At 40.3% G+C, this 27,501-nt stretch overlaps 1 protein-coding gene across 2 annotated transcripts in view; it reads right to left on the bottom strand.

Moving 5' to 3' along the window:
* Nucleotides 1-27,501, bottom strand: part of ctdp1 (CTD (carboxy-terminal domain, RNA polymerase II, polypeptide A) phosphatase, subunit 1) — a 243,775-nt gene that overhangs the window by 13,948 nt on the left and 202,326 nt on the right. For both annotated transcript variants that reach the window (XM_066674468.1, XM_066674469.1), the window contains exon 12: nt 7,820-8,004. In XM_066674468.1, coding sequence (XP_066530565.1) covers nt 7,820-8,004 — 185 coding nt within the window. The remainder of the gene's footprint in view (nt 1-7,819; nt 8,005-27,501) is intronic.

The following is a 27,501-nucleotide window of genomic DNA, read 5'->3' as shown; positions in this document are numbered from 1 at the left end:
GGACCCACTCAGCTCTTGGGTCCCGGCAGCTTGAATTCTGGATCCGGATCTCATTCTGGCTTTTCAGCGTGATCAGGCAGCTGGCCTTGGGACTTCTGGAGCCATCCCTCCGAGGGGTGGTGGGTCCTGTAAGGGACCGCCTGCACTGTGGTCATCCCACCTCCAGAGGGAGACCACACTCCAGGAGGCCTAGTAATCAGCCCATGTGAGAACAGCTGGTGCTGACACTTCATAAGACCTCCGCGCTGCTCTCTAAGTGCGGAGTCTTGAGTTTGTACTAAACCAGACCACGCTGGTAATTTGGTGTTTTTTTTCAAACGGGACAAGTGGAACGTCGGGTTGACCTTTAGGGACGGTGGCAACTGAAGCCTGTATGACACAGGATTGACATGCCGGCTGACATTAAATGGTCCAATGTATTTGGGCACCAATTTTTTATTGGTGACCCTGCGTGGGAGATCTTTGGCAGCTAATCATACACACTGGCCTGGACGAAAATATGGCCCCAGCTGATGTTGTCGTTGAGCGCCTGTAATGTGATGTGTGCACGCCGCCACATCGCCTTGCAACGACGCACCATGATGGCAGCTGAAGGGACATCAGTTTCAGTCTCTTGGTCAGGGAATAAGGGAGGTAAATATCCAAACTGAGACTCAAAGGGGGACATGCCCAAAGATGAGTGCCAGAGTATGTTGTGAGCATATTCTACCCACAACAAGTTATCAGCCCAGGTGGCAGGGTTGGTAGATGCCAGGCACTGAAGAGACTGTTCCAGGTCCTGGTTCACCCTCTCAGTCTGACCATTAGACTGAGGGTGATAACCAGAGTATAGGCTTGACTGAAGCCCCTAAAGAAGCACAGAAAGCCTTCCAAAAGTGCCTTTAGAACTGGGGAACCCTGTCCGAAACAAGGTCCTTAGGAATTCCATGGTATCGCACTACCTGGTTCAGAATGGTATGCTTTGGAAAACCTGTCCACAATCACCATGATGACATTGTTGCCTTTGGACTTGGGTAACCCAGTAATAAAGTCCAAAGACAGATGTGACCATGGCCGGTGTGGAATAGGTAGAGGATGGAGTAGCCCAGAAGGCTTGGTTCTGGGTTCCTTGTTACATGCACATGTCTCACAGGATGACACAAATTGTCTGACCTCCACTGCCATACTAGGCCACCAGAACCGTCGTCGTACAAATTGCAAGGTTCAGGTGGTCCCTGGATGCCCTGCAAAAGAGCTGGTGTGTCCCCAGTTTATGACCCAGGTCTGGACACTAGAAGGTACATAGACCCTGTTTGCAGGACCCCCACCTGGATCTGGCTCAATTTGCATGACTTTTCTGAATACCTCTTCAATCTCCCACCTTAATGTTGCCAAAATGCGTTCAGGAGGAATAATCAGAGTAGAATGCAGTACAGAAAGATCTTCCCACTGCCTGGAAAGGACATCAAGTTTAACATTCCTGGAACCTGGACGATAAGAAAGTGTGAAGTCAAAACAACTGAAGAACAAGGCCCAACGTTCTTGTCTAGGATTTAGTCGTTTCACTGCCTGAATGTAAGAGAGGTTTTTATGGTCAGTCCAGACCAAGAATGTGTGCTTTGCCCCCTCCAGCCAGTGTCTCCATTCCTCAAGAGCCATCTTAACAGCTAAGAACTCTCGATCACCCACGTCATAATTCTGTTTGCTGGGAGTCAAGTGATGGGAGAAATACGCACAAGGATGGAGTTTGTGGTCCTCACCTGAGCATTGGAACAGAACAGTGCCTATCCCAATATCAGAGGCATTTACTTCTACCACAAAGGGTAGATCTGGGTCCGGGAGACGTAAGACAGGAGCAGTAGTTAACCTGTGCTTGAGATCTTCAAAAGCTTTCTGGGTTTTGTCAGTCCATTGGAAAGAGCCAGACTGCTTTCGGTCAACGCAGTAAGTGGGACTGCCACAGTGCCAAAATTCCTGACAAACCAACTGTAAAATTTGGCAAAACCCAGAAATCGCTGGACCAAGCGGAGAGAGGTAGGGCTTTCAGTTTGGTTGTGTCAATAGCTAGACTGCCCTTGGAGACTACAAATCCCAAGAAATATACAACAGGTACATGGAATTGGGACTTCTCTAGTTTGACAAAGAGATGGTTTTCTAAGAGTAGTACGCTGCACCCATGGTAGAGGGGCGGATGAAACCTTGTGCCAGGGCTTCTTTAATGTAATTCTCCATGGCAACCTTCTCAGGACTGGAGAAAGAAAAGATACACCCCTTGGGAGGGAGAGTGCCAGGTTGTAACTATATGGCACAATTGAAGGTCCGATGAGGTGGTAGTACCTCTGTTTTCTGCTTACTAAAATCCTTCTGGAGGACATGGTAAGCACTCCAGGACATAAGCATGAAGTTTTGCAATGGGGTCCCCACTGCTGAATGCATTTAGATAGCCAAACAATTTGATTTGAGGGTTATGCCTCTGTAACCAAGAGAACCCCAGGATAACGGGCAGGTCAAGGGCCTGGGTCAAGAAGAATGACAGTCATTCTGTGTGTTGACCCACTTTCATGATTATGGGCTTGGTTTGTTGGTTGATGGCCCCTGGTCTGAGTGGGGATCTGTCAACAGCAGAAACTGGAAAAGGAGTCCATGGGTAACCCCAGCTACTGAGCAACGGAGATGTCCATGAAGTCACCTGCTGCACCGGAGTCAATAAATGCTGTTACATGTCCTTCCTTGAGTGGTTCTCCCCATAACATCGTGACAGTGAGAAACAACCCGCTTGCATGGGGACTAAGAAGAGGGCCTACCCTGTGGTCCCCTATCGGGGGTAGGCCTGGCCTTTTACTGGCCTGGTAGGGCAATGATTTACTTTGTGGTCCCCCTTAACACAATATATACATTGAACCCTGACGTCTCCTTGACGTGAGTTCACTCTCATCCACTTGCAACTGCAGTCGGGAACAAGGGAAGGCCTTGAATGACTGTGAGGTACGAAGTGCCTTCTTACTGACTCGACATTCCCGCAAGCAGTTGTCTAGCCTCAGAGTGAGCTCATACAGATCCTCTAAGTTGGCTGGAGGATCATGGACAGCCATGAGGTCCTTCGGCTCCTCACTGAGGCCCTGTTGGTACACAGCCATCAGGGCTTGCGAATCCCACTTGCTCTCAGCAGCCAGGGTACGGAAGGCAATGTTGTATTCAGCAACAGAGCGAGTACCCTGGTGAGTGTTAAGGAGAGCAGTAGGGGCTTCACTGCCCTGCATGGAGCTGCTAAATATTTGCCTCATGGCTTTGGAAAAAGTGTGGAAATGGCACAGTCAAGAGACTCTGTTTCCCAGAGGGCTGTAGCCCATGTCAATGCGCGATCTGAAAGTAAGAAGATCATATGCCAAGGAGCACTGGGGCAGGAAGCCCCGACATCCACCTGGCTCTCTTCTAAATCTTACTGGGGCTGGTAGCAAAAAATCCCCACTAGGTAGTAGATTGACTACTACTACTACTAGGTAGGAGATTGTAACAATACGTTTTAAACCAAGAGAGGAAACAAACTCCAAAAATAATATCCAAAATTATTTTTGGGGAACGAAAATCAAAGGTAACAAACTGACAGACAGATGACAAAAGATGAGAAGAGAGCCCTATAAAGGTGAGAGAAATGTATTAGTTTTTGTTTTTTAAACGACAAAGAAAAAAGCAAGGTAGTGAGACCAAAGTCCCAACAGGAAAAATCTCTCCAGACTGCTGGAGAAATGAGAGAAAAAGAGGCCTGTGAGTTGAATCAACCCAAGGGGAAGCAAGTTCAAATGGAACTGATTTCCTCCTCTGCCTTTGTGTTGTGATCTTAGTGCAGCAGCACTGGTTTACCATTGGCTAGACTGGCTGTGCTAGCAGGGGAGGAGGATAAGACTTTGATACTCTAAAATCAAAACAAAACATAGTAAATATATGCTAAAATTACACTGTACTTTCACTGTCCTTGCTTGACTAAAACAGAAAAATAAAAGAGATAAAAACAGAATTAAACAGGAGTGATAGGCTAAGCATCTGCAGAGTAGCAAAATAGCAGCCATCCTTCTCTAGCTTAGAGGGAGTTTTTTCCTCCCCAATGTTACCTTTGGCTTGCTTACATGAGATTATTTATTTGTTTTTGCTTCAATTTCATATTTCTGTAAAGCTGCTTGACAACAATATCATGTTTCTGAACTGGGCGTGCCCATCTGCCTGATGTCCAGCCAGATATCACCAAAAGTGGGCAACCCCAAGATAAACACCTCAAGCTTTGCAGCGTCCTGCTCATCTCTCATATCCCACCTTCACACAAGCAACTGACAACTGAGAATGTGTTTTAACTATAACTGTCCATTCTTCACCTGCGTCAGACTATTTTTTATAACACAGCCCTTAGTTTGGTGCACATTTTTCATTTCTTATGGCACCACACATTTACAATTTAACACATACAAATCAGAAATTGACAGATATATATAGATCTAGTTATATGTATTTCAATCTGTTTGGAAAATCTCTAAGCAATATATGTAGTTTAGTCCACACCACAATGTTCAAATTGATAAACTTAATTGTTTTTTTTTTTTTGCAAATATTCACTCATTTTGAATTTAAGGCCTGCAACACGTTCCAAAAGAGTCGGGACAGGGGATTGTTTACCACTGTGCTACAATCAACTTTCCTTTTAAAAAAACTCAATAAGCGTTTGGGAACTGAGGACACTAATTGTTGAAGCTTTGTAAGGGGATTTCCCATTCTTGCTTGATGTACAACTTCAGTTACTTAACAGTCTGGGGTCTCCGTTGTTGTAATCCACCATTTCATAATGCACCAGACATTTTCAATTGAAGACAGGTTTGGACTGCAGGCAGGCCAATCTAGTACCCGCACTCTTACTACGAAGCCATGTTGTTGTAACACGTGCAGAATGTGGCTTGGATGGCAGCATATGTTGCTCCAAAACCTGTATATACATTTCAGCATTAATGGTGCATTCACAGGTGTGTAAGTTACCCATGCCATGAGCACTAACACACCCACATACCATCAGAGATGCTGGCTTTTAAATTTTGCTCTGATAATAATCTGGACAGTCCTTTTCCTTTTTGGCCCGGAGGACACAATTTGAAATGTGGACTCATCAGACCCCAGGACACTTTTCCACTTTGTGTCAGTCCATCTCAGATGAGCTCAGGCCCAGAGAAGCTGGCTGCATTTCTGGGTGTTGTTGATATGTGGCTTTTGCTTTTCATGGTAGAGTTTTAACTTGCACTTGTAGTTCACATTGTGTTCATTGACATTGGTTTTCTAAAGTGTTTCTGGGCCCATATGGTAATATCCATTACAGAATGATGTCTGTTTTTGTTGGTTTTCAGCCTTGCCGCATACTTGCAGAGATTTCTCCAGATTCTTGGGATCTTTTGATGATATTATGAACTGTAGATGATCAAATCCCTAAATTCCTTGCAATTGTACATTGAGAAATGTTGTTCTTAATCTGTTGGATGATTTGCTCACGCTGCTGTTCACAAAGTGGTGAACCTCACCCCATCCTTGCTTGTGAACGACTGAGCATCATATTCTGTTTTTATTTATGTTTTACACAACGTCCCACCTTCATTGGAATTGGGGTTGTACTTAACAAAACAACAGTCAATAATTGCTACACAGCAGGGGTGCGGGGAATCTTTACCTTCATGCTTTTTGCACTTCTAGCGTTAACACACCAAGAACATGGCATTATAGACCATTGTAAACTCACTAGAACTATATTTATTAGTTCATATGGACCTCTGTTTATAAACATTTATTATATTTTTTATTCTCTCTGGGACTTTTTCCTTGACACTGTTGCTTTGGTTTGCTCATGTGGGGCTTGGACCTGGAGTTTTTTAAAGATGCTTTGTGGTAATACCAGTTGTAAAAAGTGATCTCTGTGTAAAATTGAATGGAATTGAAAAGTGCAAATTGTTATTATTAAAAAGAAGAGAAAATAGGACCAGAATATCAGGACATACTTATTGAATGCTTAAAGAGCTGCATATTTGAAGTATATTATTTATATACTGCAGGAATTTCAGTATTATATAATACAGCAAATATCCAGGAAAAATAATAACACTAAACAATAAAAAAAACTAACCAGGGTAATATCTTTTCTGTTCACATGGCTGTGTACACTTAAAAACAGAGCAGACCAAAAAGCATGACAAACATCACACTGTTATTTTACAAATAAAATTGAATAGACCATTTGAATAGAGGGATACATTGCCATTTAAGAAACTAGGTAGATGTTGCAATGCTTTGAATGATAAAGGGCAGATTGTGGAGCTGAAGATGGAGATGGTGAAGGTTATAAATATTAAGTGTAAAGATATGTTTTTTAAAAGCATTTTTGTGTTACATATAATTATAAATCAAAATTGAAACATTCTCCCACTTTGTCATCTTCTTTGATTAAACACAAAACAAAACTTTCAAATTGGCTGGGTTAGGGTTAGGGTTAGTCTTCATCTTTTCTCATCTGTCTTCATACCTTGGACAGCCTCTAGATGTAGACATGACAGTTAATATACATTTACTTTGTCTCCCATTTGTTAGAACTCCATCTTGTATTGATGCCCCCAAGGAACAAAGCCAGCAAGAATCAAAATCAGTGGCTGATGATCAGTAATAAGACTACACTGGAAGTCTCTCTGATATTATCAGAGTTGCCGTCAGTTAGGACTGTGTCTGATGTCACCAGTGTCTTAGTCTCCTTGAAGGCATGCTCACAATACTTTGTCCATTCCCATTTTTACCCTACTTGAAAAAGCTCATTCAGGGGATTCAATTTTTGATTACAAGTTAGGTAAGAATCTGTTAGAATAATCTACAAATCCCATAGAAAATTCACCATTGGAACATCCTGGGGTGGAGAGGCAACAACACAGGCTGGACCTTCTTCTTGCATTTATGCAGCCCATTGATATCCATGGCTTGGCCACAATAAGTGACACTGGACTTCAAAAATTTACATTAGTCCATGTTCCTCCAGCCTCTACAAATTTCTCAATTTGTCCAGGTGTTCTTAATTTGTAGTACCTATGAATTATTCCTGGTGCCGAGGTCAGTCCAATTACAAGTCTACTGTAGTGGCATATCCCTTTGATTTTGAAAATAAACTTTGAGACTTCTTCTATTTCTATTGGTGATAGGCTTCAGCTAAATAACTTTTGAAAACTCCAGATAGGTTAGCAAAGATGTCCTCAATTCTTAGTAATACTGTTCAGCCTGAAGCACAGGATTCATTGTAAAATTTAAGTTGACACAGGTCTGACTGTGCCATTCTTCACATATTGGACCACTGGGGTAGGCCAGGGGCTCCATTCCACACTAGAGCATAATTCATAAGCTTCCAGCCAGTCAAGTTCCTTTTCTACAAGTGGGCGAATGACATAAGTGTGGGACTCTATGCAACTCCCTTAGTTTCAGCAGATTTGTTAATATTTAATCTTTCTTACATTTGGCTGCTGTTTCCATTGAAACTGCAATCACTACTTCTCTTTGAAAGTGAAATTTGGAATTTAAGGCATTAGGCAGCTAGTGTTTTGGGCAATAAATGGTGCATTGCATTCAATATGTCATCATGTGACTTTGTCAAAATATGACAATGTGGTAAATGCTTTGCACTTTCACATTTTTTTATATTATGCTAAACTAAAATATTTATTTTGGGAAACAAAAATGTGCAGTTGTATTATATTCAGTGTAAAAGTATTCAAATTTCTCCATATTGTTTAAGGTTTTTCAAATTTGGGGTGAATTTCTAGAGCAACTGCAGGTAAAATACCTTGGAATTATTTCAGGCAGTCTACTTGATGACATCATTGTTGCATCTTCAGCCAGTGTTTTCAGGTCTTGTTGATTTCTGCTCCTTTGTTCAGAGTATTGTAGTTGCCCATTTGCTTCTTCCATTCTTTCTTCCTTCCCCTCCTCACTCTCATTATCACTCTCCTCTCCAAGAATATCATCCACCTGCCCAAAGAAATGGCCAATTTAGACAGAAATGAACAAATGTTAAAATATTGAGTTTAGAAAATAACATACATACATTTTTTTTACATTCCCCTTTCCTGTGTTTTTCACAGCAACACATTCAAACATTACATTGTTACTACTAGAAATGTTGGGCAAGATATTAATAAGATTATTTTGAATGGAGTATCCTGGGATGCAACATCCAAGAACATCATTAATGGTTTGATACCATATGACAAATGACAATATGTCAAAAAGTCCTTTTCTGTGCTAATGCATTGGCACAGCTGACTGCAGTGTGTCATGTGACTGTGCAGTACAATCACAGATAATATACAATGGCAAATGAGGAGAATGCATGTTTCCACAAATGTGTTTGTGTGTGTATGTAAAACCAAATATATAACCACTATTAGAGAGGTGAGTGAGCAAGTAGCAGCAGTGGATACTGAGTAGCTTTTATTTTCTGAGCATAGATTTATGCAGTTCCGTGTAAGTTTAATAAGAGACCCTTGAAAATTTTAAATTATCATTAACATATTTTAGATTTTTTTTGCCCACTTAAGTATTATTGGAATTTTTTTTATTTTGTTTAAATAAATAAAAGCTTTTCATTTCCCTCTAGAGAAAACAGTAACATTAGTGACAAAACCAAGTAATCATTTTTGTACATTCCAGATTTTTTCATTGATTTTATTCAGGTTTCTTCTTATGGGTTTTGGAATGTAATTTAACACTAGCATGTCTGAAATTTCAGGATACTGAGAACAAGACCCCTCCTTCTTGCAGCCCATTAGTGGATCATTGGCCATCTTATGTAAACGAGGCAAAGCTAGGCTTAGAGAACTCTCCGAAGGATGCAAGAGTTCCAAGAGAGAGAGATGCAAGAGCATTCCAAGAGAGATTCCAAGGATGCAAGAGAGAGAAAAAGATACATTTTATATATATTTTGTAATTTGGATCTAGGTTCATTGATAAATGTCTCTGCTCAACATTGGCACAATTTTTAGGGTCCTAGCACGTAGTGTGAGGACCCTATAGCGATTGTCGGGTTTTTTCTTATTATTATTATTATTATTATGGTCCTAACACGTAGTGTAGGACCATACTGTAATTGTTAGGATTTTTAGGGTTCAAGCACTCAGTGCGTAGAACCCTATTGTTTTTGTACCGGTTTTTCTTATTATTCTTTTTCTCCTGTAAAAGTCATTGTGCGGAAGAGACCGTAGGTCGTACAGACTTCCCACTTGGAGGGTAGATGTAGTTTGTGTGCATCTCGGAGGACAACAAAAATTACACTGATTGGCCTAATGGTGGCGCGATAGCAAAGTGAAACGCGTTTAGGTTCATATCTCCTACACCGTGAGGCGTAGAGACAAAATCTTTTTTTCCACTGATTCTTTGGGTCCTGACAAATCAAAAACGGGTTAGTCAAAATTTAATTATTCCAAGGTTATTATCATGCTAATTTGCATAATTTGCAAAACCTACTTTTGCGAACTAGTCCGGGGATTTTTGTCCAATTCTCTTGAGCTTGGTGCCAAAATATTTGCAGGAGTCTGAAGGTTAATAATTATCAAAAAAAAGTTTAAATTTCGATTCAATATGGCCGCCATATGCAAATGAACCTCTTTGGCTTATCGTATGTTTTACTTACAAATTTATAACAATTTCATACTTTACTCCAATGTGTTCAAATTTCATATTCTACTTCCAGATATGATTCTCAGGTAGCATGTCAAATGAGGAGCCAATATTCATATAGGGGGCGCTGTAAATGCTACAAGTGTATATCTCAGCATCCGCAAGGCGGATCGGACCGCCGTTTGGCATGCTGCTTCTGTGGGCAAGGCTATAAGTGGAAAATTAAGGACAATTAGATTCGGACAAAATTGTGATCGTCATCGGCCAATCAGATGTTAGCACCTATTTGACTCCCTTAACAAGGTCCAATCATCATGGGATTTGACTGGTATGTTCCTGGGAGCACTCCCTAAGTGCATAAAAATGTTCGTAACGATAGCCACTAGGGGGCGCTATATCAAGAAAATATGATATTTCTCAGCGAAAATTAAGCGTATCGACACGCAGTTTACTTCTCTGTATACTCTGCAGAGGGCCTCACAACTTTATAGTTGCAAGTGTTGTCAAAAAATGCATTGTATTTTCTCAATCACCAGTTGTTTAAAATTGAACTTTTTCGAACTAGTCCGTGGAATTTTGTTCTATTCCCAAATAATTGACCTTGTTAGAATCTGCAGAGTCTGTAGGTCAATAATTATCAAAAAAGTTCAACATTTGGACAAACTTTTGTTGTAATAAATCAATAAATCGAAGTGTGTGGAGCTTTAAACATTCTTTCAGCTGTAACTCAAACAAATTAAACCCAATCAAGACTAAATTTGACATACGTATGTAGGGCTTCACTATGAAGAAGCATATACAATATAACTCCAATCCACCAAAAGGGGGCGCTACAATTGGACAATAACTGATAAAATTAGCTTTTTTGTGTTATAGCGCCATCTAGGATTGCAGTGGCACCACAATTTAATCATGTCATCTGATCCTCATACTGATCAAGCATGTGCAGTTTTGAAATTTTTGGGGAAAGTGTTTTTGAGTTATTGGTGCATTTGTGATTTCTAGAATTCATGCTGGATCTCTTATTTGGAGGGGCCTGTAAACCACATAGTGATGAAAGTTCAACATTTTATTGATAATTATTATATGCCAGGTCTTTAGGATTCCACTAATACCATATATGTCCATGTTAGGAAAATATCCATAGAGTAGTACTCCCTTAAACAGTTCTAACATGAAAGACTGTAACTGCTTAGCAACACTATGTTACAGTAGTAAATTCTTTCACCACAAGATAGAACTAAAAAACTAAATATTGTTTTGTTGATCTATATGGAGGTTAAGATCCTATTCACCTGCAAAGGTTAATGGTCATACCATAATTAAAAATTATAAAGTCTCCTATACCTCTTCAAGTGGCCATTTACCCTCACCAGTCAGAAAATACCCTTTGTTATTGTGTGTTTTATTCTGATGTACTGAGTTTCTGATGTTTACACTTGTTTCTCACAGAGTACAGTGTCCCATTTAATGCCTGACATGTTAAAAGGCAAGAGTTGCACTCTGATTGGCTGTAGTGCGAGGCAACCTCCTCCCCCACACCGCCTCCTGCATTTAAATGGCCACCTGCATTTAAATATTTTATATTTATATATAACTACTCTATAGTAGCCTGTCCAGAGCACAGGTTGCTCTGATAGTGGCCTTCAGCTCTTCTGCATTGTTGGGTCTGGCGTATTGCATCTTACTCTTCACAATACCCTGTAGATTTTCAATGGGGTTAAGGTCAGGCGTGTTTGTTGGCCAATTAAGAACAGTGAGGCCATGGTCCTTAAACCAGATACTGGTAGCTTTGGCACTGTGTGCAAGTCCCAAGTCCTGTTGGAAAATGAAACCTGCATCTCCATAAAGTTGGTCAGAGCAGGAAGCATGAAATGCCCTAAAAAATCCTGGTAGACGGCTGCATTGATCTTGGCCCTCAGAGAACACAGTGGACCAACTCCAGCAGATGACATGGCAACCCAAACCATCACTAACTGTGGAAACTTTACACTGGCCCAAGCCACACGCTTCTGACGCTGTCTCTTGTTCAAGAGTGGGTTCACACAAGGAATGCGACGCTGAAACCCATGTCTTGCACACATCTGTGTGTGGTGGTTCTTGAAGCGCTGACTCCAGCTGCAGTCCAGTCTTTGAGAATCTCCCTGACATTTTTGAATGGGTTTTATTTAACAATCCTCTACCATATCTTTTCCTTTCCTTCTCCTCTCTATTAATGTGCTTGGACACAGAGCTCTGTGAACAGCCAGCATTTTTAGTAATGACCATTTGTGTCTTGCTCTGCTGGTGTAAGATGTCAATGGTCGTCTTTTGGACAACTGTCAAGTCAGCAGTCTTAACCATGATTGTGGAGCCTACAGAACTAGACTCAGAGACTATTTAAAGGCCTTTGCAGGTGTTTGAGTTAATTCACTGATTAGAGTGTCACACCAGTTGTCTTCAATATTGAACCTTTTCACAATATTCAAATTTTCTGACATACTGAATTTGGGGTTTTCATTAGTTTTCATTTATAATCATCAAATTAAAAGAAATAAACACTTGACATTTATCAGTCTGTGAGTAATGAATGAGTATAATATACAAGTTTAACTTTTTGAATAGAATTATGGAAATAAATCAACTTTTTCATGATATTCTAATTTTATGACCAACACCTGTAATATTCAAGTTTATAGTAATAATAATAATAATAATAAATGGAATTTTTAAAGCGCTTTTCAGTAACCCAAAGACGCTGTTACAATCAGATGAACACATAAAAACAATCACATCCATAACACTACATAACATACAATGATACAAAACAGGAACAAGGTTAAAAAAAAACAAACAAGGGCTAATCAGAAACAGAGGGATTAAATGCAGCCGCAAACAGGTGTGTTTTAAGTTTGGATTTAAATAGTGATAGAGATGTTGACTGTTGAATTTCTGGAGGAAGGGAGTTCCAGAGGCGGGAGGCATGTCTGGAGAAGGCTCGATCTCCAAGACTACGCAGCTTAGAAGGGGGAATGGTGAGTAAACCGGCTGAGGAAGATCTGAGAATGCGATTAGGTGTGTATGGTTGAAGAAGGTCCGATAAGTAAGAGGGAGCTTGGTTATTGAGAGCTTTGTAGGTGAGAAGGAGGATTTTGAACTGAATACGATATTTAACAGGAAGCCAGTGGAGGTTGTGGAGAACTGGGGTGATGTGGTGGTGGGACCGGGTGTGGGTGAGGAGACAGGCAGCAGAGTTCTGGACCATTTGGAGTTTATGTAGTAGTGAGGAGCTAATGCCAGAAAGAAGAGAGTTACAATAGTCAAGACGGCTGGAGATGAATGCATGGATGAGGCGTTCAGAGGCAGACTGGGAAAGAGAAGGACGGATTTTAGCAATGTTGCGAAGGTGGAAGAATGAGGTTTTTATGACGGAACAAACATGGGAATGAAACGTGAGCGTAGAGTCGAGGGTGACACCAAGATTTCGGACCACAGTGGAGGGGGACAGGGTGACATCATCAATTGAGAGTGTGAGGGAGCCAGTTTTATTTAGGGTAGATTTGGAGCCAATGAGGATTAGGTCAGTTTTATTACTATTAAGCATTAGTGAATTTTGTGTCATCCAGTGCCTGATTTTTGAGAGACAAAGTTCCAATTTGGAGAGTGGTGGGTTGTTGAAAGAGCTGGTCCGGAGGTAAATCTGTGTGTCATCAGCGTAACAGTGAAAATCAAGATTGAAATGACGGATAATATGGCCGAGGGGAAGTACATAGACAATAAACAGTAATGGGCCAAGGACAGAGCCTTGTGGGACCCCTTGTGAGATGGATGAAATGGTTGAACTATGTCCAGAAAGTGTGACAAATTGTTTTCGATCTGTTAGGTAAGATCTAAACCAGTCAAGGGCAGAACCAGTGACACCCAGCTCACGCAGTCTTGAGAGGAGGATGGCATGATTTACTGTGTCAAAGGCAGAACTTAAGTCAAGGAGGACCAGAATACTTAGAGCTCCCGTATCTGCAGCCACCAGCAGATCATTGATAACTTTGACCAAGGCAGTTTCGGTACTATGGTGAGGGCGAAAACCAGACTGAAATGAGTCGAGGAGGTTATTGGATTCTAGATATGTTGTCAGCTGGGTGGCTACGACACGCTCAAGGATTTTAGAAAAAAATGGAAGATTTGAAATCGGACAGAAATTATTTAGATTTGCTGGGTCAAGACCAGGTTTTTTAAGGATAGGTGTAACTGCAGCTAATTTGTAAACTGAGGGGACATAGCCAGAAAACAGTGAATGGTTAATAATAGAGGTTAGATGAGGGACCAAAGCAGTCATGCAGGCTTTCGTTAGTGAGGTAGGGAGGGGATCAAGAGAGCAGGTGGTACTTTTAGAATGGGTAATGATATCACTGATAAGAGAAGGAGTAACCGGGCTGAAATCAGAAAAACAGGGCTTGGATATAGAACAGACTGAGGGCTGTGGAGACAGTGAGGAAGGAAAGGTGGATTTAGATGAGATAATCGTAAGAGAGTTATTAATATTGGAAATTTTATCTTCCAAGAAGTGTAAGAAGGAGTTGCAGAGTTCAGAGGAGGGTGTCATGTTGCTGCCAAGGGCTTTGAAAAGTTTAGAGATTGTTGTAAAGAGATTACGGGGGTTAGCATTAGGCCTATTAATAAGACCTGAGAGATACCTAGACTTGGTGGTGTGTAAGGAATCTCTGTATTTGCGCATGTGTTGCAGATAAGCATCAGCATGCACCGTTAATTTGGTTTTTTTGTACAGCCTTTTAAGCTGACGTCCGGCTTGTTTCATAGCGCGCAGCTCAGTGGTGAACCAGGGAGCAGAAGTGGTAAAAGAGACCAATTTGGTTTTCGCAGGAGCAGAAGCGTTGAGGGACGCGGAAAGAGCAGAGTTAAGCATTGTGGCATGTACCTCAGGAAAGGATGGAGCAGTGAGAACAGGAAAGCTCATATTGATGGACTGAGCGAAGGAACAGGGATCAACAGATTTAATATTACGGAAAGAGATAAGTCTTTTAACAGATTGGTGAGCTACATTCATAGGGACAGAGAATAGAAGGAGCTTATGGTCAGAGAGTGGAAACAGGAGAGGATGAAGGTTGTGAACCAGGACAGAAGAAGAACAGACTAGGTCAAGTGTGTGACCTTTGTCATGAGTAGGAAAATCTACATGTTGAGTGAAGGAAAAGCAGTCAAGGAGAGCTAAAAAATCAGTCACAAACTTGTTGTCAGGAGTGTTAACATGTATATTGAAGTCACCAAGTAGTCGAGAAGAAGAAGAGTTAGCGAGAGTGAGTAGCTCAGATAGTTCAGAGAAAAAGGATGAATTAGATTTGGGGGGGCGATAGATGAGGAGTACGGTAATAGAGCCAGGTGTTTTGACTGCAAGATACTCAAAAGATGATGGTGATGAGAAAACAAGTTCAGTAATTCTGAGACTGTTTTTAAAGATCACTGCCAGACCGCCCCCACGACCTGAGGAACGTGGTTTTTGCACATAATTAAAGTTGGGTGGGGTTGCTTGGTTGAGAGAATAGTAATCACCTGGTTGTTGCCATGTTTCTGTAAGGAAAAGTAGATCAAGTGAATTGTCCAATACTAATTCTTGCAACAGATAAGATTTGTTAGTGAGTGAGCGGACATTAAGGAGGGCAAACGAGGAACTAGGGGGAACAGGGGTAAGAGGGCGTAAATTAGACAGTAATTAGTAAGCAATGCTCACACATTATATACCTCACACAAAGTCCCTCTTACATCACACACATCACTCAGAAACAAACACACCTCAGAGACTGTAGAACACAAGTCACAAACACAAGCACTTATTACAAATAATCTGACACTGCACATACCTACTTGGCTCAATGTCTAACAATTTTGCCTTAGCCACAAATGTCAATACATCCTCCCCCAATCAATTCATACTACAGGAGTTGTCAGATTTAACTTGACTGCCATATTAAGCCAGTTAGTGCTTGAACCCGCAGATAGCCGCTAGCGGCTCTAGTTATTATTATTATTATTCTTTTTCTTGGCTAAAACGCAATGTGGAGCCAAGACCGTAAGGCCTAGAGACTCCATGCTTGGCAGCTAGGTAGAACAGGTGTGAAATGACTCAGCCAATAAAAGTGACACTTATTGGCCTAAGGGTGGCGCTATAGAGCAATAAAACGCGGACAAACTATTTTGCAATTTAGACCATTTAGTTCCGCCTACTTAGATTTTTAGCTAATTTGCATAATTTGCATAACCTACTTTTGCGAACTAGTCTGTGGATTTTTGTCCAATTCTCTTGAGCATGGTGCCAAATTGTTTGTAAGAGTCTGGAGGTTAATAATTATCCAAAAAATGTTAGAATTCAGCTTCAAGATGGCCGCCATATGCAAATGAACCTCTTCGGCTCTTCGTCTGTTTTATTTGAAAATTCATAACAATTGTATACTTTACTCAAATGTGTTCAAATTGCAAATTCCACTTCCACGCATGATTCTGAGGTACCAAGTCAAAGGAAGTGCCAATATTCATATAGGGGGCACTGTAAAAGCTACAAGTGTATATCTCAGCATCCGCAAGGCAGTTCGGACCGTCCTTTGGCATGCTGCTTCTATGGGCAAAGCTATAAGGGGAAAATTAAGGAAAACGCGATTCGGACAAAATTGTGATCGTCATCGGCCAATTAGGTTTCAGCAGCTGTTTGACTACCTTAACAAGGTCCAATCATCATGAGACTTGACTGGTATGTTCCTGGGGGCACTTCCTAAGTGCATAAAAAATTACGTAACGATAGCCACTAGGTGGCGCTATATCAAGATAATGTGATATATCTAAGCAAAAATTAAGTGTATTGACACGCAGTTTGCAGCTTTGTATACTCTGCAGATGGCCTAACAACTTTGTAATTGCAAGTGTTGTGAAAAAATGCATCGTTTTTTCTCAATAACCAGTTGTTCAAAATTGAACTTTTTCGAACTAGTCCGTGGAATTTGGCTCTATTCCAAAACAATTGACTTTGTTGGAATCTGCAGAGCCTGTGGGTAAATAATTATCCAAAAAAGTACAACATTTGGACACACTGTTGAAACAATAAATCAATTAGTCGAAGTGTGCTGAGTTTTTACATTCTTTCAGCTGTATCTCAAACAAATGAAGCCCAATTAAGACCACAATTTACATACATATGTAGAGTCTTACCCTGAAGGAGCCTGTACAATATGACAGAAATCCATCAAAAGGGAGAGCTACAATTGCACAATTACATGTTATGTGCAGTTTCTGTGTTCATGCTGGATTTCTGTAATTGGGAGGGGCCTGTAAGCCACATAGTGATGAAAGTTCCACATTTTATTATCAATAATTAAAAAAAAAGGTCCTTAGGATTCCTCTGATACCATATATGTCCAAGTGAGTGAAATATTCAAAGAGCAGTACCTGATTGAAAAATCTGTATGTGCATTTGTAACAGCTCAGCTCCTCTATGGGACAGTAGTAAATTGTTTCACCAGCAGGTGGCACTCTAAGACCATATATTGCTTTGTTCATCTACATTCAAGAACTTATTTCTCTGTACAGGTCAAAAGTCATAACATATGAACAAAAATATTTATCATAATTAAAAACGGTGCTCACCAGTCATATCATGTCCTTTGCTAAACTAAAACAAATGGTTCATTAGCACTTGTGAAACCTCACTGTCCAAAACTGCTTATGGTCTCTCTGTACTGATGCTCCTTACACCAACACTAAGGCCTCATTGTGCAGATCCTTGCTTTAATGGACACCTCATGGACACGTGACATGCAGTTAGTGAGTGATGTACTTAATCCGATTCCATGTTGTTGTTGATATTTACTATACACAATGGCTGCCATTGGCCACTGAGGTTTCAGCAGCTCTTTGAAAGGCCCAACAAGGCCCAATCATAAAGAAATATTTACAGGGTGTCTATGGGGCACTTCGTAAGTACATGAGACATTTCCAAATGTTAGCTGCTAGTTGAAGATATAACAAAATCATAGATTCATTTTTACCTTGTTTGGCCTAAATGGTTCATGTGTCCTAAGGCCTCATTGACCTCTCAGACTGGCCAAAGGTCCCAATTAGGCCCCTTCGTGTTAGGACCATGCCATTGCCGCTTGCAGCTATATTTAGGGGTTCGAGCACGAAATGCAAAGCATACTTTTGTCAATAAGTCTGTGCATTTTTGTCCAATTCTCTTGAGCATGGTGCCAAAACATTCACATGAGTCTGACATTAGGTAATTATAGAAACAATGTTGACATTTTGATTCAAGATGGCCTCCATATGCAGATGAACCTCTTTGGCTTATCACAAGTTTTACTTGAACGTCTGTAACTCCTCCATACTTTATTCAAATGGGTTCAAATTTCAGATTCTACTTAAGGACATGATTTTAAGGGTACCATATCAGCGATGTAGGCCTATTGTTTCCAAACAGGCCTATTCTGCGAGAACCCCGTTAATTGTCGCTTGCGGCTATATTTAGGGGTTCAAGCACGAAGTGCTTGAAACCCTATTATAATTGTTAGGATTTTTATTATTAGGGGTCCAAGCACTGCAAGTGCTGGAGCCCTATTGTTTTTGTTCTGTTTTTTCCGCTTTTTTTGTTTTTTTTTGTTTTTCTTCTTCTTTTTCTCAGATGAAACGCGATGGGCAGCCCAAACCGTAGGTCCTACAGACTTGTCATTTGGTCAACTGGTAGTAAACCCTCCCGCTACTCAGGCGCAAAAAATCAGCCCAATCAGCCTGATGGTGGCGCTATAGCAACGCGGAACGCGTCGCTCCCTATATCTCCTACCCCGTGTGGCGTAGAGACGAAATTCTTTTTTTCCCTGATTCCTCAGGTCAGACCCTACAAAGAAGCCTCAAGAACCCATAAGCTCCGCCTACTTAGATTTTGAGCTAATTTGCATAATATGTAAAATCGCACAAATTTTTGAGCGCGAACTAGTCTCTGGAAATGTACCCAATATGGACATATGTGGTATCAGCAGAATCCTAAGAACCTGAACTTTAATAATTATCCAAAAAAAGTTGGAATTTCATCACTGCTTTGCTTCCAGACTCCGCCCAAATACAGGGGTAGAGCTGGTTCTCCAAAAATCAGACAAATACAGCTATAACTCGCAAACGCTTTCTCCGAATGTTACGATACTTCACATGCTTGATCCCTATAAGGGCTGGAAGACATGAGTACTTGGTTGTGCAACTGCAAGCCTAGGGGGCGCTATAACAACAAAAAATTTGTTACGCTTCACAGGATTGTCCCATTGACATGCCGCTTGGTATGCATGTAGTGTGTGATGAGCTGACTCAGATTATATGACGATGATGTCATATTCGAAAAAACGTGTCTGCCATCGGCCAATCAAATTTCAGCAGCTGTTTCATGACCTTAACAAGGTCCTATCATCATGACACTTGCATGGTATGTCCATGGCCCCACTTCCTGAGCACATAAAAAGTTTCATAATGATAGCCACTAGGGGGCGCAATGCAAATTTTCAACATGCAAATATGGAATATCTCAGCGAAATATAAACATATTGACAAGCAGTTTGCTTTACTTCATACTCTGCAAATTGCCTTACAACTTTGCAATTCCAACTATTGTCAAAAAATGTATACTTTATCCACAATAGTCAGGTATGTGAAAATGGAGCTTTTCGCACTCCTCCCTGGAAATTTGTCTCATCAATAAACAACTAGTATTTTTGAAGTCCGTATAGACTGTAGGTAAATAATTATCAAAAAAATCTAGAACTTTTGACACGCTTTTGTGGCAGTTATTTAACAAATATGCATGGGCAGGGCTCGATGCACTCTTTGAGCTATAACTACAACAAACTTCACCCAAATCAAACACAGCTTGGTACACATATGTACGTCATTACTCTGAAGTAGTGTGCCAAATGTGACAACATTGAACAGAAAGGGGGCGCTACAATTAGACAGCAACTGGTTGCACAGGTTATTAATTGATTACACCGCCACCTAGAGATGCAGTACCAGCAAGATGAGATAGATATATTCTGAACATCATGGAAAAGGACCTTGTGCATTTTCATAACATATGCCTAAAGCATTTTTGAGTTACAGCTGTTTTTTATGTGATGTTTCAACGGCAAGCTGCACATCTCTATTTAAGCAGAGGCTGCAATCACACAGTAATGAAAGTTCCACATTTTATTGATAATTACTAAAGTTCAGGTTCTTACGATTCTCATGATACCACATATGTCTATATTGGGTTTTGATCCAAGGACTAGTTCTTGATCAAATATATGTCCGTTATATCTCATTTATACCCACACCTGCAGACTCACTATACCCTCAGCCCCTCCCTCTCCTTCTCACACACAAACTGTCACCTCTCCCCCTCCCCTCCCCCCTGCCAGTCAGAGAGGGCCAGAGGACAGAGACAATTGAAAGCATATCTAAACAAATCAACAATAACATCATGACCGGTTCCTTATTTTTGTTTTAGTGTCCAAGTTTTCAGCTCCACTGTCCGAAGGAGCACTTTACAGAAAGTAAAGCAGGGGTGCACCTCTTGCTCTGCATACTTTCATTGCTCCCTTTCACATGTTCTTCAATGGTCAGGACACCTACAAAGCAGATATGCTGCAAATGTATGACCTACTGTCTCTGCCTTTTTTATCTATAATGTGGACCAACAGAGTATGTGTGTGTAACTGTGTAGGCAGTGAGTGGAAACAGATTTTAAAATTATCCAGCAGCACTGTTCTGTCTGATCCACTCATGAGAGCACAATAAACACTGACATAGCATCACAATGTCAAAATACAATGCTGAGAATGTATGAGCAACTGTGTCTGAATTTATAAGTTTGACCAATAAAATATATGTATCTCAGTGTGGACAGTGAGTTGACACAGGTGTTAAAATCTCTAGCAGCACTGCTGTGTCTTATCCACTCATAAGAGCACTACACACACTGACCTATCACCACAATGTCAGTGTCACTGCAGTGCTGAGAATTGTCCACCACCCACATTAAATATATTTTGTGGATGTCCTGAACATTGGGTCAGAATCCAAGGTGAAATTCCAGAGTCAGTTCTGTGCTCTGTGCTGTCTCTGTAACCCAAGCCCCATGTTCACCTGCCTGCAGACCAGAAATTCACCCACTCATCTACTACCCCTTCTTCTTACAATCCAGAGCACCAAGGATCACATTTTAAAGCACTACAAAATCTATATTCAAGTGTGGCTCCTGTATCAGGAACTGTCATATGCTACGCTCCTGCTCTGCAAAGACTGCTCGCTTTCACTCTGCTCTTCAGTGGTCTGGACACCCATACCTCCATACAGCAGGTATGACTCAGGTGTTGGCATTTTAAATCCCTCAGCAACACTGCTGGACAGAGAATAGTCCACAACCAAACACTGCCAGCAGAGAGTGTCTTCTGTCAACTGATGACTGACTCGAGTACAAGCTACTCCACATCATATCTGCTGTTTGGGGGTCCTGACCATTAGGGTGAGAAACCAGAGTGCAACTCCAGAGTGACTTCTGTGCTCTATGCTTTCTCTGTCATCCGCTACTCCTCCATCTCATGCTACACCTCCAAAGAGATGCCAGAACAGCATGGAACACCTTATAAACACTACACAAACTTCCCCAAAAGCCCCTATTATCTCAGGACAGCTCTTATGCATAGAACACCTTACAAACACTACACAAACTTCCACAAAAGCCCCTACTATCTCAGGACAGCTCATATGCATAGAACACCTTACAAACACTACACAAACTTCCCCAAAAGCCCCTATTATCTCAGGACAGCTCATATGCATAGAATACCTTACAAACACTACACAAACTTCCCCAAAAGCCCCTACTATCTCAGGACAGCTCATATGCATAGAACACGTTACAAACACTACACAAACTTTTATTTCATAAAAATTTTATTTCACTACACAGTTTTATTTCATCATTTTTTTGACAGGCTTAACAATGCCCAATCATCATGGCATTTGCATGGTATGTTCATGGACACACTTTGTATTTGCAGAAAAATTTTCGTGTTGATAGCCACAAGGGGGCGCAATTTATTTTTTAAACATGAAATATGGAATATCTCAGTGAAAATTTAACCTATCGACATGCTAATAGTTTCATAATACACTCTACCTAGTGTCTAACAATATTGCAATTGCAACAATTTAAAAAAAATGTATAGATTTTCTTCAATTGTCAGGTATGTGATTATGGGATTTATCGTACTAGTCCGTGAGTTTTGATCCTATCAACACACAATTGGTCTCATTGCAAAGTGTATTGCCTGTAGGTAAATAATTATCAAAAAAATATTTAGATTTGGACACGCTGTTGCTGCAATACATCAACAAACACGAGTGGGCGGAGCCCGATGCACTCTCTTAGCTATAACTCATTCAAACTTCGCCCAAATCAAACCAAAATGGGTACAAATGTGCATGATATTACTCTAAAGAAGTGTATCCAATATGATCAAAATGCACATACAGGGGGCTCTAGAATTGGAAAAAATACTTAAAAATATGTTTTTAATTTGTTATAGCGCCACCTATTGATGCAGTACCAACAAAATGTATTGATCTGTTCTGAAGCACATATGAAAGAAGCTTGTGTTTTTTCATAACATTTGGCAAAAGCATTTTTGACTTACAGCTGTTTATGTGTCATGTTTAGAATGCAAGTTACACACCAGTGTTAAGCAGAGACTGGATGCCACGCAGTAATGAAATTTCAACTTTTTTTTGATAATTATTAAACTTCAGGTTCTTGTGATTCTGCTGATACCACATATGTCCATATTAAGTCATTAAGCACAGACTAGTTCGCGGTCAAACATATGTGAGTTATTCTCAGCAATGTATTCAAAGGCATTATTGAAGAGTCCCCCTTCCCCCCCTTCCCTCCTATTCCTTCTGACATGCTCTCTGCCTCTTATCTCTCTTTCTCTCTCTCTCTCTCTCATTCTCTCTCTCTCTCTCAGATTCAAATAGCTTTACTAAGAGACAACAGTAGTAAACAATAAAAATAATTATTAAAATATATATTTTTCCAACATTTACAAATTGATATAACATATGAATATATATATATATATATATATATATATATACAAGCTGTATATGTGTACCTGTATAGCATATACATACATACTTATTGTGTATATGTTGTAAGTAGTGATGCATGGGTTATACTGAGGTCGGTGCTACCCACTGTCTCTCAGGCAGTGACAGACTGATACACACTGTGCAGTGAAGAGGGCTGGGAGCCCATCATCCAAGGATTATCTTATCTTATCTTATTATTAACAAAATGTAATGATTTGTTTTGGAGCACATATGAAAGAAGCCTGTGACGTTTCATAACATTTGACAAAAGCATTTTTTAGTTACAGCTGTTCATGTGTGATATTTTTAAGGCAAGTCACAGAACTCTTTTAGTAGCATCTGGATGCCATACAGTAATGGAATTCCACATTTTTGTTAATAATCCTTAAGGTTCAGGTTCTTGTGATTCTGCTGATACCAAATATGTGCATATCAGGTCATAATTCAGATTGTAGTTAATGTTCAAATATATGTGGGTAAAGCTCCAACAGCACTGCTTGGTTTGATCCACAAGGTCTAGTACAACACACCACCACTAGATGGCAGTGTTGCACTGTGAATAATCCACCACCCATCTCATAATGCTTAGCAATGGTGCTTGAGGCTCACAGACAGATCAAAATCAGAAATTTTGGATCTCTTAAGCCAGCAGAGAGTATGCAATGTTGTGTATGATCTCAAAGTGGCAAAAGTAAGCAAATGTATTGCCTACAAAGCGAGGAAGCCGTAAATCGCCGCTTGCGGCTATATTTATTAGGGGTTCGAGCACGAAGTGCTTGAAACCCTATTGTGTTTGTTCTGATTTTAATTTGTTATTATTATTAGGCTTCCGAGCACAACGTGCAAAGGAAGCCTATTGTTTTTGTTCTGATTTTTATTATTATTAGGCTTCCGAGCACAACGTGCAAAGGAAGCCTATTGTTTTTGTTCTGATTTTTAGGCTTCCGAGCACAACGTGCAAAGGAAGCCTATTGTTTTTGTTCTGATTTTTATTATTATTAGGCTTCCGAGCACAAAGTGCAAAGGAAGCCTATTGTTTTTGTTCTGATTTTTATTATTATTCTTCCTAATAAAATTCTGCCTTAAAACGGATCGCACAGCCCAAACCGTAAGGCCTACAGACTTCATATTTGGTCAAAAATTAGTAAACCCTCCCGCTACTCAGGCGCAAAATATCAGCTTGATTGGCCTCAAGGGGGCGCTACAGCGAAAGAAAACGCTTTCATTAAAGGATTTTCCACGCCGTGTGGCGTAGAGACGAAATTTTTATTTCTACATGATTCTTGGGTCCCGATGAATCAAAAAGGTCGATAGAACCAGTAAGCTCCGCCTACTTAAATTTTTTGCTAATTAGCATAATTCGCAAAATCTATTTTCGTGAACTAGTCCCTGGATTTTTGTCTGATCCCCATGACCTTGGTGTCAAAACGTTCACAGGAGTGAGCTGGTCAATAATTATCAAAAACATCCAGACATTTCGAAACAAGATGGCCGACATATGCAAATGAATGTGTACCGTGAATTGCAAATTTTACTCAAACATCTGTAACTCCTTCATGCTTAACTCAAATCTGATGACCTTTCACACGTTGCTTGTAGACATGATTCTGAGGTAGCATGCATTTGCTGTTGCATGAAATATTATAGGGGGCGCTGTTATAGCTAACAATGTCTTTTGGCTAATATCTCAGGATCTACAAGGCCAATTAAGTTGACATTTGGCATGCTGGTTCTGTCAGCAAGCCTACATATGGGAAATTAAGGACGACTCAATATGGGCACGTTTAACGATGTCAACAGCCAATCAAAGTTCAGTTTTTTCTTCAATGCCCAATCATCATGGCATTTGCATGGTATGTTCATGGACACACTTTGTATTTGCAGAAAAAGTTTCGTGTTGATAGCCACAAGGGGGCACAATTTATTTTTTAAACATGAAATATGGAATATCTCAGTGAAAATTTAACCTATCGACATGCTAATAGTTTCATAATACACTCTACGTAGTGTCTAACAATATTGCAATTGCAACTATTTAAAAAAAAATTATAGATTTTCTTCAATTGTCAGGTATGTGATTATGGAATTTATCGTACTAGTCCATGAGTTTTGATCCTATCAACACACAATTGGTCTCATTGCAAAGAGTATTGCCTGTAGGTAAATAATTATCAAAAAAATTTTCAGATTTGGACACGCTGTAGCTGCAGTATGTCAACAAACATGAGTGGGCGGAGCCCAATGCACTCTTTTAGCTATAACTCATTCAAACTTTACCCAAATCAAACCAAAATGGGTACACATGTGCAAGGTATTACTCTGAAGAAGTGTATCAATTATGATCAAAATGCACATACAGGGGGCGCTAGAATTGGAAAAAATACTTAAAAATATGTTTTTTGTTTGTTATAGCGCCACCTATGGATGCAGTACCAACAGAATGTATTGATCTGTTCTGACGCACATACGAAAGAAGCTTGTGTTTTTTCATAACATTTGGCAAAAGCATTTTTGACTTACAGCTGTTAATGTTTCATGTTTAGAATGCAAGTTACACACCAGTGTTAAGCAGAACCTGGATGCCATGCAGTAATGAAATTTCAACTTTTTTTTGATAATTATTAAACTTCAGGTTCTTGTGATTCTGCTGATACCACATATGTCCATATTAAGTCATTAAGCACAGACTAGTTCGCAGTCAAACATATGTGAGTTATTCTCAGCAATGTATTCAAAGGCATTATTGAAGAGTCCCCCTTCCCCCCTTCTCCTTCTGACATGCTCTCTGCCTCTTATCTCTCTCTCTCTCTCTCTCTCTCTCTCTGTCAGATTCAAATAGCTTTACTAAGAGACAACAGTAGTAAATAATAAAAATAATAATTAAATTATATATTTTTCCAACATTTACAAATTGATATAACATATGAATATATATATATATATATATATACACACAAGCTGTTTATGTGTACCTGTGTAGCATATACATACATACTTATTGGGCATATGTTGTAAGTAGTGATGCATGGGTTATACTGAAGTCGGTGCTACCCACTGTCTCTCAGGCAGTGACAGACTGATACACACTGTGCAGTGAAGAGGGCTGAGAGCCCATCATCCAAGGATTATCTTGTCTTATCTTATTATTAACAAAATGTAATAATTTGTTTTGGAGCACATATGAAAGAAGCTTGTGACGTTTCATAACATTTGACAAAAGCATTTTTGAGTTACAGCTGTTCATGTATGATATTTTTAAGGCAAGTCACAGAACTCTTTTAGTAGCATCTGGATGCCATGCAGTAATGGAATTCCACATTTTTGTTAATAATCCTTAAGGTTCAGGTTCTTGTGATTCTGCTGATACCAAATATGTGCATATCAGGTCATAATTCAGATTGTAGTTCATGTTCAAATGTATGTGGGTAAAGCTCCAACAGCACTGCTTGGTTTGATCCACAAGGTCCAGTACAACACACCACCACTAGATGGCAGTGTTGCACTGTGAATAATCCACCACCCATCTCATAATGCTTAGCAATGGTGCTTGAGCCTCACAGACAGATCAAAATCAGAAATTTTGGATGTCTTAAGTCAGCAGAGAGTATGCAATGTTGTGTATGATCTCAAAGTGGCAAACGTAAGCAAATTTATTGCCTACAAAACGAGGAAGCCGTAAATCGCCGCTTGCGGCTATATTTAGGGGTTCGAGCACGAAGTGCTTGAAACCCTATTATAATTGTTAGGATTTTTAGGGGTTCGAGCACGAAGTGCTTGAAACCCTATTATAATTGTTAGGATTTTTATTTTTATTATTATTATTCCGGTTCTTTTTCTGCACTACAAACGATCGCACAGCCCAAACCGTAAGGCCTACAGACTTGAGGCTTGGTCAGTAGGTAGTAAACCCTCCCGCTACTCAGGCACAAAAAATCAGACTGATTGGCCTCATGGGGGCGCTACAGCGAAGGACAACGCCTTTTCTTACGGGGCTCCTACCACGTGAGGCGTAGAGACGAAATTTTTTTTCCCCCTGATTCCTTGGGTCCTGTCGAATCAAAAAGCTCGATACAACCACTAAGCTCCGCCCACTTAGATTTTTTGCTATTTTGCATAATTTGCAAAACCTACTTTTGCGTACTAGTCCGTGGATTTTTGTCCAATTTTCTTGAGCTTGGTGTCAAAACGTTTGCAGGAGTCTGAAGCTTAATAATCATCAAAAAAACGTTGACATTTCAATTCAATGTAGCTGGCATATGCAAATGAACCTTATCGGCTTATCGCTCGTTTTACATGAACAGCTGTTACTTCTGCATACTTTACTCAAATGGATTGCAATTTCAGATTCTGCTTAGGGACATGATTTTGAGGTAGCATGTCGTCGGTGGTGCCAAAATTCACATAGGGGGCGCTCTAAATACTAGAAATTCATATCTCAGCATCCGCAAGTCCGATCGGTCCGCCGCTTGGCATACAGCTGCTTTAGGCAAGGCTCTAAGTGGAAAATAAAGGACAAGTCGATACTCGCCAAATTGTAACGTCATCAGCCAATCAGATCTCAGCAGCTCCCTGACAAGCTTGACAAAGGTCAATCATTATGATACTTGACTGGCATGTCCATGGAGGCACTTCCTAAGAGCAGAAGACGTTTCGTAACGATAGCCACTAGGGGGCGCTATAAGAAGGAAATATGTATTA

The sequence above is a fragment of the Hoplias malabaricus genome, chromosome 6 (genome assembly GCF_029633855.1).
Source record: "Hoplias malabaricus isolate fHopMal1 chromosome 6, fHopMal1.hap1, whole genome shotgun sequence".
Lineage (NCBI taxonomy): Eukaryota > Metazoa > Chordata > Actinopteri > Characiformes > Erythrinidae > Hoplias > Hoplias malabaricus.
The sequence above is the reverse complement of the archived record's forward strand: the minus strand, read 5'-3'. Positions and strand labels throughout refer to the sequence as shown.